The sequence below is a fragment of the Periophthalmus magnuspinnatus genome, chromosome 20, assembly GCF_009829125.3.
Source record: "Periophthalmus magnuspinnatus isolate fPerMag1 chromosome 20, fPerMag1.2.pri, whole genome shotgun sequence".
In the NCBI taxonomy this organism is placed as follows: domain Eukaryota; kingdom Metazoa; phylum Chordata; class Actinopteri; order Gobiiformes; family Gobiidae; genus Periophthalmus; species Periophthalmus magnuspinnatus.
Window position 1 is genome coordinate 3,913,826 of NC_047145.1, and position 12,540 is coordinate 3,926,365.

The 12,540-nt window shown below is 36.2% G+C and overlaps 1 protein-coding gene across 5 annotated transcripts in view; it reads right to left on the reverse strand.

Annotated features, from left to right (window-relative positions):
- pfkpa (phosphofructokinase, platelet a) overlaps positions 1-12,540 on the reverse strand; it is a 48,938-nt gene that overhangs the window by 9,714 nt on the left and 26,684 nt on the right. For 2 of the 5 annotated variants that reach the window (XM_033985658.2, XM_033985657.2), the window contains exons 13-19: positions 9,272-9,418; positions 7,953-8,023; positions 7,731-7,818; positions 6,661-6,813; positions 2,622-2,786; positions 2,039-2,100; positions 1,180-1,291 (exon numbers count right to left, since the gene is read on the reverse strand). In XM_033985658.2, the coding sequence (XP_033841549.1) occupies positions 1,180-1,291; positions 2,039-2,100; positions 2,622-2,786; positions 6,661-6,813; positions 7,731-7,818; positions 7,953-8,023; positions 9,272-9,418 (798 nt within the window). Of the gene's footprint in view, positions 1-1,179; positions 1,292-2,038; positions 2,101-2,621; positions 2,787-4,047; positions 4,201-6,660; positions 6,814-7,730; positions 7,819-7,952; positions 8,024-9,271; positions 9,419-12,540 lie in introns of all 5 variants that reach the window. The other 3 variants (XM_033985656.2, XM_033985655.2, XM_055230191.1) reach the window with 2 other exon arrangements.

The following is a 12,540-nucleotide window of genomic DNA, read 5'->3' on the forward strand; positions in this document are numbered from 1 at the left end:
AAAGTAGCACTCAAAGTTTCCCATAACACACAACTGAATGAAGCAGAGAGAAGCACTGGTTTAACAAACTGTTGATCCTTGATTATGAATAAAACACTCTCAAATAAACTGTTGCTGTGTAAAGTTGCTTACGTTAGCCACTTACCTTAGCTTGAGTTGTTAAAAAGATTGATCATTTCCACATCTCAGACAAAAATGTAAAAATCTACTCAGTTTACATGAGATCCATCTTGACAAAAATATGTATGTTTATTATTGGTCCATAAATACCAAATCTGAGCATTGTTTATTACAGAAATCAAGTTTTATCAGTGTTTATCTTTTAGACTTTTTTCACCAAAGTCACGTGACCCAATTGTAGTAAGCTGCGTGTCCAAATCGCTCTGTGAATGAGTGCACTTTAGAGTCTACTAAATAGTGCAGGCCTATGTAGTAAATGGGGGGTTAGGGACTAGTGTGGACATTCAGACTCAGCCCTTGACTGCACTGTTATTCTGCAACATTAACTTTAGTTAGCAAACAAGCTACAAGTCTGCCAACAAGACAACCCCAGTTTTGTGAATTCACATTTCGCGAACTAGAACGCGACCCATTATTACCAGAATCAGAATTAAAAATATTGGTCACAAAACCCAAAGTTGCTATTATAACTCATATTTAACTAATTAAAACAGAACAATGGCACCACAATTTAGCATTCTGAAAAACAATTTGTGGCACCAAGACACAAGTACATTTGTAAATGCTGGTACTTTTGGTGACAAGTATACAATAATATAAGCTTCCACACAATAATATACATATTTTTTCTTGTTAAGTACCGGGTAAGTTCATAATTGCTTATTTGAACATATGAGGTTGTGAAATTGAGTTTGTCTTGATACTATTAAACACATACTTTCTGTTTTATTTTAATTAGCAGTTGTTTACTTTCTCCACTCGTTCCTCTGCGAGATAATCACTGCTTTTGATCTATTTTTACCTGCATTAATCCCAGGACACACTCACAACCAAAACACAATAATCCTGCCTAATCAGTAAGTAAATCAGTAATCAGTAAACACAAAACAGAGGAGGTACACGCTTCATTAAATTCTCTTAGTTGTTTTGTGGTTAATTAAAATCCTGTACAAAGCGCTCTTTAAAAGCTGTAATCTCCTGTTTAGTGAATGGGCCCACCTGCTGCATGTGTCCCAGTACATTCTTCCTGCAGTCAAACACTCCTTTGCCCTCTTCACTGTACAACTGGTAGATAAAGTCTGTGGTGTAGTTGTCGTTGGAGTTCTCATTCCTGTAAAGACAATAAGAAACATTAACTTCAAATTGTGGCATCAAATAATAAACCAAAGTAATTGTATAGACAAGTAGAAATATTAACTTGAAAGGGAACTGGAGGAATATAATAGTAAATCCTTCACATGGCAAATAATCTGCATTGTGCTTAAAATAATAATACATATATAAATACATATAAATAATGCAACTTGAAATAGTGGCATCAAATAATAAACAAAACTCTAACTGTAAATCAAGTTGTTGACAGCTTTATATATAATAATTAGATACCAAAATACAATTGTTGGGTTTCAGATGACATTACGACATTATATAGGTCAATAACATTTAATACAGATGGGACCCAGCAAAAATTCATATAGTTAAAATTCAGATTTCTGTTGTAATACAGTCAGTCTTTGCATCTAGTCATTAATAAAAATGATCAGATCCAAAATGTGTGCAATTACTGTTAGAATATTTCATGACAAAGTGGCACACACATATTACAATTGATTGTATAGATGATTATAATAACCCACTATTTTAAAATATATGCTTGCTTTAGTTTTAGAAATCTTTGCACAAGTATTCAAGATAGGTATCTGAAAACTAGAACAAATGAATATTGGAAATATGTCTTACAAAAATAAAATAAGATGGTCATGATATTATTTTAAATGCAAACAAAATGTGAAATGTAGTCCTGATTTATCCATATATGTGTATTTTCTGAAAACAATTATTGGCACTATTTATTTACCTAAGAACCAGTCCTCTCTGGATGCTGGTCTTCATTTTCTCTGTCAAGTGCTCCACATTTGCCTGTAGAAATAAGAGGCAAATAATGGATTATCACCAGCAGATGGCGCTCCAGATATCACAATTAAAGCAGAAGGAGACTCAAATGTCCTCTAGTGGAGGAAGACAGACATTACAGTTATTGCTCTAAAAAAGTTTTATATTCAGTAATTGAATTTGCATGCATATACAGCTTCATTTCAGTAAAGAAAATAAGTAAGACTATTAAAAATGTAGTTACTATATTATTAAGTGTTACCAAAGTATCTGTTTAATGTATTTTTACATTATGACATACATTATCCATGACATGAACCTTCTTATTTAGTGTGCTGTCCCAGTCAAATAAATAAATACTACAAATAGAACAAATATTTGTGTAATTGACTGCATTACTATTCCATATTCCCACTTCAAACTTACTTGAGAACTACTCCTTTCCACAATACTGGTAATATGCAATTGTAGCAAATTCTCGTGCTGATACCAATAAACATGGGGTTTAGTAATTACCTCTAGTATTTTTCTTTACAGTATAAATTCACCTGTAGGTCTTTGATGTCAAATGGTTCTTCATAGATGTAAGCTGCGTCCGCTCCAGAAGCCAGGCCCCCCACACTGGCCAGATAACCGCAGTACCCCCCCATGGTCTCGATGATGAAGACGCGCCGTTTGGTCCCACTCGCAGACTGCTTGATGCGGTCACAGGTCTAGAGTGTGCAAAGAACTCAGAATGTTAAGATCATATCAAATTATACACGATAATAGAAAGTATTGGTACTTTGCAGCTGATATCGTCATCATTCTCTGGGGGTGTGATTGCTAACTAAAGGCACTACTCTGTCAGAAACTCTATTAGACTTTAACCTGAGCTTTGTTATAACACAGTCTGACCATAAGGAACTGACTTAGGTGAAAAAACTGTTGGCTAATGCTTGTGAGATAGCTTGTATTGGAGAGGAACTGTTGTGCACCTGTTGTAGATTCTGCTAACCTTTTTTTGGCTGTGTTTGCTAATGTATGCATTGTGTCTCCATGGTAACGGCTGAACATTCTACCATAGAGATACACGTAGAACACCCCCAGCGTAAAGTCACTGCAAAGTATCAATAGTAGCATTGTACATTCCACATAACAGCATCCCTCGTTTCAAGGCAGGCATGCATACAGCTAATATGGCGAATACAGTGACGCTACTACAGTAAACGCTACATATTGCAACTGAGATCCTAATGGTAACAAAAGTAACATACATACAGATACGATACTTGACAGCAAACATCCTCACTGCTCAGACTGTCAGGCTAGTTGAAGGCTACAGGAAATGACGTGTATAAATTGAATTCATATGCCCACTATAACTTTGAGATTGCGCAGAAAGTCATTATAGGTCATAATCTATTCAATAAAATACACCAGTCTTTAGTTTCTTTTTAATTTATGGTACAGTATGGTATGGTATTTCCCATTATTATAACATTTCAAATGCAGAAATCAAATGAGTTCTAATGCCTTGATTTACTAAACTGTAAATAGGTGTCATTATAATCAATAATCAATTAATGTGAATAGCTAAAATGTATTTGAAAACTAGAATATTTTCGAGTTTCCAAATGTGTTAGGGACTTTTCTTTAAAGGTGCACTGTGTAACTTCTCTTTTGAATGACCTGCCGCCTGCTTGTCTCTATGGAGATGTTATAGCTTTGTCTAGACTGTTCCAAAGTATCAAGTCTATCTACCTCCATGGGGTGATTTTTTTTAATTTTTTTTTTACTATAAAACATCTGTAATTGAATAAATGCAAGATATATACATTTAATGCTATACTGTTTAACATTCCTGGCATGCCATTAACATCTCCATGAAAACAAGCTGAAAAAAGTTACATAGTGCAACTTTAAAGTCAACAAAATCTTTATAAAATATTACCGATACCTTTTATCCTAAGCAATATTCCCAAATCGCCTTACCTCCACGATGGCATTGAGGGCCGTGTCTGCCCCAATGCTCAGATCAGTGCCTGGGACATTGTTACTTATGGTGGCGGGTATCATACACATGGGGACGCAAAAGTCCTCAAACGCCCCTCTCGCATCGTACAGCTGCAGTAGACACTCTAGGGCCTATAGTAGTTATGGTATATGAACAAAACTATACGTTAGAGCCAAGTTAGCCATCCACACAGAGTATAGATCTGTGTGCTAGCTAGAGCGTATTCCGTCTTTCCGGCTCTTTCCGTGTGATAGGGGAGATGGCTTCCCTTTGGCAGACTTGAGACGAGAGAGATAGGAAGAGGAAGAGGAGGAGGAGGAGGAAGAGGAAGATTGAAGTTTGGGGTTCAAAGGATAGATAAGAAATAGGTTTGGAAGAAACAAGGGGAAGTTTGGAATGAAATAAAGGAAAATGCAGTGGACCGGATGGATGGTTGGCTTGATTGTTTTTATAAGAATGGTGATGCTATTATGAACCAAAATGACAAATCTTTTATGTGGACAGACACTCAAAATGGTGGTAATTATAGTGATGACAACATAATTAGCCCTATCTCCATTATTGTAATGCTTTTAGCCTTCTCATGAGGTTACATAATAGTAATTTTGTGCTATTGTATCCAACAAATCCGGATGTTGTTTTCAAATGCACCTGCCAGGGCTTTTATGCGACAATAGCTTGGCCACATCTGTTTTTGCCATTCCTGTGTGACCATATAATATTCTAAGTAAAATAATAATAATAATAAAAAAAAATAAAAAAAAAGTGGAACATGAAGGCTATGTACACACTTGCCTGGTTTGGTCCAGGTTATCCTGATGCAGGGTGGGTGATATGCCCACATGACACACACCCACATCACAGCATACACCACTGACCTACACCTTCATGTTATCTTTATTTAATGAACCTTTGTTAAAAATTTGCTTCTTGTGTGGTCCCCTGCTCCTCAGTAGAAACAATATCATGATTTTTTTGGAGCGAGAACACAGTTTAGATTTTATCACAACTTATTATCTTCTTAATACTATTTAGAGGTAACTACAGTCATCTGCTTCTTCTGAAAGTTCACATATCATGGCAATTGGTTAATTCCACCAGTCACTCACTCAGACCATTCCTGAAGCTGAATAACTGGACGTGTGGGCAGGAGAAGCATTTATGTCTGAGCAGCTGCTGTGTGAGTCACAATGTGATGATTTGACCAAAACAGCAGATCGTCACTGTGACGAGCTCATCATTTTGATCACCATATTCATAGACTTGGTTTGGTCTTGTTCTTGTCCAGCTTTAGTTCCAGTTTATTTCTCTACATTTATGTATGATTCTTTATTTGTGGGATAGTCCCACTGGGATTTGGAATTTCATTTTCAGGGGAATCCTGCACCAGAGGGGACATACTGTACATGCTTTTTTTGTGGTAGGGAAAACAGTAGCACCTGGAAACACGAAACAGACACAGGGAGAACATGCAAACTCCACACCGACCCAAGCTGCTCAGGAGTCGAACCCAGGACCTTCTTGCTGTGAGGCAAGAGTGCTAACCACTGTGGCATTTAACATTAGGTAGGATTCTGGGGCTTTCTTGTTCACCTCTTCAAGCCTTTTCGATTAATTATGTGTAATATACGCAAGAATGTGTTGAAATGATGACTTGACAAAAGAGTTACATCCCAGTTAAATCCCAACAACATAGTATATTAACCTCACACAAACTGACTGTTGCTATGCCTGTTTAAAAAAATAAAAAGAACTAAAAGCAGGCATCTACATCTACTGCTTGTATGATGTCTGCATACAAAAACCACAACATGCTAATCATCTGTAGGACATATACGTGAAGTAGAGCACACACTCGAGGAGCAGACAGAGCAAACATGGCTGATAGACCCGTGCAGCACTCAGCATGCCTCCATGTTTCACTCACTCTACTTACCTCAGACAGAAGAAAGAGAGGGAGAGAGATGGAGAGAAGTGGCTGCTATTCTAAACTTATCTGCAGGTATTTTAAGTGTCCTTTTATAATATCTGGTGGATGTTCCGTACCAGCCTCTGCGTTCTCAATTATGACGCTAGGCTACATCATAGGTACTTTTAGAGTTATTCTGATTCTGTCTCTGATAAGTTTAATTAGTAGCTCTACAATATTTTCTCTAAGAGACCAGTAAAGCAATATCTGCTGTGATTGGTCCGCTCTACCTGTCACTCACAGAGGTGACCAAAAGGAGGCGTGGGTCAGTAAAAGTAGACAGCATGTATATATTTTTAAGCATAAAGATGCATTAAACACAAAAACACTACATTTTAATATAACTACTTCTCAGAATCGACATCAACAATTGGTAGTAATTCAGTTTTGTCATATTACCCACCCCATGGTACCCCATGTAAAATCCAGGTAATCCAAGTATTTTAACATTTTAACCATTTTGCCATACCGCTCCAATAAGAACTTAACATAAAAGCCATTTCTCCTGTCTCATCGTTCTCCCCCTCCTCTTCCGCGCTACATTTACTATTCAAAGTTCCTCTCATATGCACATGCTAGCACTCCACATTAGCCTCGTCAGCATGTCATCCCCATCACTTACAGTCGTGATGGCGTTCAGCGCCGTGTCTGCCCCAATGCTGAGGTCTGACCCCGGTACATTGTTGGACACAGTGGCAGGGACCATAACCATAGGAACACAGAATTCCTCATATCTGCCGCGTGCCGATTGTAACTCCAACAGGGACAGCAAGGCCTAAGAGCAGAGCCGTGGGTTAAGTCTGCGGACTCGCTATTACTTGGCAGGGTCGACAGGTGCGGGGGAGCAGGTGAGGGACAGGTGCTACTTGCCACAAAGGAAAGGCAAAAGTGAAGGTGCCAAGGGAGGAGCCAGGTCTATCACAACGGACAGCAGCGAAATAGACAGGTACCACTCTACTACAACAACAACATTTAAACACATACACAGGCCTAGCATACACAATAGTACTACTACAGAGGTAAGTGTAAGCCGCTAACAAGGCTGCGTGAAATGGCTAGGAAAAAGGCAAGTGTGGCTTGATTTTAATGAGAATAAATGCATGTTAACAGCAATAAACTGTTTTAAGGGCTGCACAGTAGAATCACGTGTGAAGAATTGTTAAGAATTTGACCCAAATCATGATAAGACATAAGGTTGAAATTTGAATTGTCTATGTTAAAGCCACAGTATGTAACTTTTAGTTAAAAAAAATTGTTTATTTCCATTTTTTTTTTTTTTTTTTACTTATCTATGTCTATGGAGAATGTTCCAAAGTATGATTTTAACTTTCATCATGCATGTGATGTGCCACCTCCAGAAAGTTACATACTATACCTTTAAAATACTGTTCATTAAGGTTATTCAGGCTACACGATGTAGTATTTCCAAATGCTGTGCAGCCCTAATCTTATACATAACATCACATCTATATATTTAAATATATCATAGAATCTTCACATCAGCATATCTAGAATGAACTTTTGAAATATGTAGCCTTATAAACTGTTTTAAACTATATTGGCATTATGTTATTACTATTTACAAAGTGTAACTGTTAACTTTATGTAACGGTATAACCAACTGATTATGTTAATTCCACTGTGTCAGTGGTTTATTAACTGTAAATTACATTTGACTGTGTAAACACGTACCTCAAATCCACCGATAACGAGCAGAGCATTGATACTGTGCTTTCTCATTTGTTCTGCAATTTTTTCGATGAGTTTTGCAGGGAGTGTTCTGGTGAAACACAGGATCATTGTTTAAAAGATCAATGGACTTTCCAGTATTTATTTCAGGAATAACATGTTCATTGTTTGATATACGCATTAGGGAATTATTTTATTGAAATTATTAAGATATGTTGTTTATACCTTTTCGTTCCCAGTAATGATCCACCTTGACCTGTCCATCCTCCAACATCTGCCCACTTAATCTCTTTAATCTGCGAAGAACAACACAATCAACATTTAAGATATATCGTAAAGCACATTTAGCAAAAATGAAAACATAATGCAAAAATACATACATCATTATCTTTGATTATCAGACAAACACATTTTTAGTATCTACTCCTGTTTGTGTCTCTTCTTGCTAACTGCTCCTTTTTGAATGGAAACTACCTCAACCTACATTACATTGCTATTTAAGTATACACAACTGAAATAAATAATTACATAAATAAGTTAATAAATACACTTGGTAAATGTTTATGAAAGATGCCCTTCCTGAGTCCAAAGCTGTGAAGTGTGATGTCACAAGGTAGGCAGTATTGTGGCAAAATAAAAATAAAATTACATTAAATATTATATATAACCATGGCAAAACTGAAACCAGAAAGAGACAGTTTTTCTATTTTATCTCTAAAGCTATGGCAGTAAAAACAGTGAAGTGCAGCAGATAGACACCAGTTCATTAATGCTGCTCTGGGTCACTTGGCATAGTCTGATTTTGGCAGTGGCCTTAGTGAATATTTAATCTACCACTTTTATTAAAGACTAATCACATAAATACACAAGGGATAGGATAACAAAGTCACCCTGTTCTCTCTTGTAAAAAAATATTCTCAATACAATGGGACTTCCTGGTTAAATACAGATAGATAAATAAATGTGCACTATGTAACTTTTCTGCTTTCTGCTTGTCTCCATGGGGATATTATTGCTTTCCCTTGAATGTTCCACACTTTGGCATTAAACACATATCTTTCCATGTAGATAAGCACCAATAAAAATGATAGTAATTAAAAAAGTACGATGGATAATAAGTTTAATGCCATTCTGTGGAACATTCAGGGCAAAGCAATAACATCTCCATTGAGGCGTGCATGTGCTACGTAACCAGACATGTTAAATGGCGCACATTTAAACAGCAAAATCTATACCAACTAATAAACTAAGTACATCTGAATGACTCAACACTGCTCATATCCTCATTTCAGTTTCAAGCCATTTTAACAGTATTGCAGTATTCAACTCTCAAGAAGCTTATTTGTGACCTTTAATCTCTAACTCAGAAGCTCAGGGGAGGACAAACCAGTAGCAAGGTTTAATAATCTGGCAACATTTGGTGCTAGAGCAAAAATACCAGGATTTTTTTACATTTACAGAAAACCAGGTATTCCTAAACTTGGGTTAAGATTGTATTAATATTATTATATGAAAAACGTGCCTCATTTAAAATCATCACGCACCTGTCCCTTGCTGAATCCTTCAAATCCATCACTGACGGCAAACATCTTGTGCCCCTCGGAGATGCCCACCCTGACGGCGGAGCGCACAGCTGCGTTCATGCCGGCCGCGGGAGCGCCCACGTTCAGCACCGCCACGTTAAAGTTACTCTGTGTGGACACAAAGAAGACGCATGGAAAAACTCACAAACTAATGGTAAACTAATATTATTTACAGGAGTATAACACAATTACGGGAAAAAATGTGAGATCTGAATAATAAGTAATGTTTAAATAATCTTATGGGTAGACATGTATGACTTAAGAACAAAAGGAAACATAACAACTAGTAGAATTAATATACTGCTCAAATATAATTGTTGCTAAGTGTGTAAAAAATAAAAACATATGAATACAAAATAAAATGTTTTTTAGTGGTCTATTTATATACAGATTCCTTCCTGATTTGAAGGATTTGGCATGGCAAATGTCCACTATTTTTATTCACCTTACTCCGGAAATTACCGTGGGCGCTGCCAACGTCGACTGGATTGTAATACTAACTGGGGCTGCCAATGTAATTAAGTTCTATAGGAACTTCAAAGCAGTTTTAAAGCCTCCCTGTTGAAGCAGTGCATTGTTGACTTGTTGAAACACACTAATATAGAATGTTTTACACAAATCAACCAACTTTATATCAGATTTTAGCGGCAACACTTTTTCTCAAATTCTCCATTAAAATGAATGTGCAGTTTAGTAGCAAAAACAGCAAAAATGCTGTTCAAATATTATATATTTTAAATGAGGAAAGGGTCAGACAAAATATTTCAAATCAGAAAAGAATCATTTGCCTGAAACCTCTGAATACAATACATCTTACTGTACAGTGATATGTAACTTATTAAATCTAAGGACATACCAAACATTTTTCAGATTACACAGTTACCTTAACCTCTGGCACAAAATATGAATTGTATGCAATAAAAGTTATGCCGTGACATAATCTTTTGTCCATGGAGATTTTATATATATATATATATATATATACACATTTTTTTTCAAATTAGCTTTATATGGAAAAAGGGAAACTAGAAGTAGTTTCTCGTTGCTGTGACTGTGCAGAGCTTAGCTAGCGTGTTAGCTAACGGTAGGGGGAGATAAAGGACACTTAAACTGGCCCACAGCAACAGCAACACACAGACTCATGTTACGTTAATGTTAAGGAGAGAAAGGTTCAGTTCAGCTGCATCTGATCCAAAGTCTGTTTAGCTAACGGTTAACTGGTTTTCCACTACTGTTGGCTTGACTTTCTTGTTTTAAATGTCAGGTACAAACTAAATATTTAGCAGAGCTGTAGACTTATTTATTTACTATGAAGCTTTAGTAGCTCTTTCACATTTTAGATTTAGTGTTTTGAGCTTACAGGAGAAAATGCCATTACTGCCCTTGACAGTCAAACTTTTGCCACTCAATCTAAAAATGTTCAATGTTGTGACAATTTTGCACAACCTCCCTAGGCAATGCAGTAATCAATAGATATTTTTAGATTTCGATAGGCCAATTCAGGTTCAGTAAACATGAACTCAAAGTGTACAGTATGTTGCAGACTTGTTTTTTTTCCTCTCTGCGGGAGTGAATCGATCCTCTCCGTCTCTGCTCTGTGGAGACTTCACACTGTGCTGACAAAGAGCATTACCAAACGCTTTAGGACAGGACCTGAACCTGAGTCTAGCACTCTGCCTCTGCACATCAGCCCTCTGAGTTTGACACGTCTATACTCAGAGACATGCCTTATTTTGCTTACACATTTTGCATTGATCTGAGTCTTAGTTGTGTTTGTGTTTAGCTTCAACAAGACAAATGGTGCCACAGTGATGCATACCAACTGATATAACAAACAATAAAGAGATATTCCTGTTTTTAGCTCGTCCTTAAAAAAGCTACATCAATTAACAAGAACAGTATAGTCAAAAACATCATTCAAAATGAATACACTTTTTCCGTTTTGTCCATATTTAATAGTTAATCATAATGCACAAATTTTTTTACTTCAATTACCACATGTAAAAATGAATGTTTAAATGTGTATGTGTTGTGTATGCAGTAGTTTTGTTTTAAAGTGACTAAATTAAATCAAAACTGATCAGGAGCTTGGATCTTCCCTCCATCCCTTCATCTATCTCTCCATCCCAAATTACTTAAGTTTAGCATTCTGCTTTATTTATACAGCTCAACAATACTGAACCATATTGCACATTTAGAATACTCTTTAAGATAATCGTACTTTATAGTTATTTATTTATAGAGTTATAGTTATAGTTATTTGTTTATAGATTTCAATATTATCGTTTATCATTTATGCTGACTAATATATCGCACTTTAAAATTTGTTATCGTAACAGGCCAGTTTATAGTAGTTCACACATTACAATATAATAACAAAGAGCCAACGCATAAATTATATTAACTAAACTTGATTTAAAAAAAAACAAAAAAAAAAAACTAAGAGCAAATATATATTACTGTAGTTGTCACATTCAGCCGTGTTTAGACAGAGCAGACAGGGCCCTAGGCAGAAAACCTCCCTGTGTGATGTGAAACAAAACAACACCTGCTCCACATGATGAACTGTCACAGCCGATCTCCAGGGACCAAACCAGAGCTCGGAGACAAACTGTTCATTCACCTCAATTCATTTTACAGCAGCAAATCACATTACAGCATTTTGGATGGGCTGGTAATTATATTTATTCTTATGAGCGATCTAAAGATCCTTATTGAGATAATGAAGGGTTAGAGAATACGCAAGGGGCAAGAAATCAGCATCTCAAATCAATTTCAGTTTGTTCATTAATTATAGCTAAAGCGTGCGTTATCTCATTATAGTACGCAGTGACATAGGTGAAATATTACCCCACGCTAGATGGGCATGGGACGATTTTGAAATTTAGTGCCATAATTATCATGGCCAAAATAATTGCAATTAACACCTATCAGAATAATTATTAAAGTTGCTGACAGTTTAAAAATATTCTGGATATTAGTAATGTTAATTTTAATATTATGAATAGGTTACATGAATAGTATTGTACTTAGTTATAAGATCGTCTTGGAGAAGTCATTTTTTTCTGCACATTGTGGTGATATAAAGGTGATGATCTCTGCGATTATTAGGGCTATTTAAAATGGCCCAAGAACGATTATGATCTGTCCTTTTTAATCACGATAAATTATATAAATGTTTATTGTACCATCTCTAAGGCTAAGTTAGACATTTTACTAGACATGGGCAA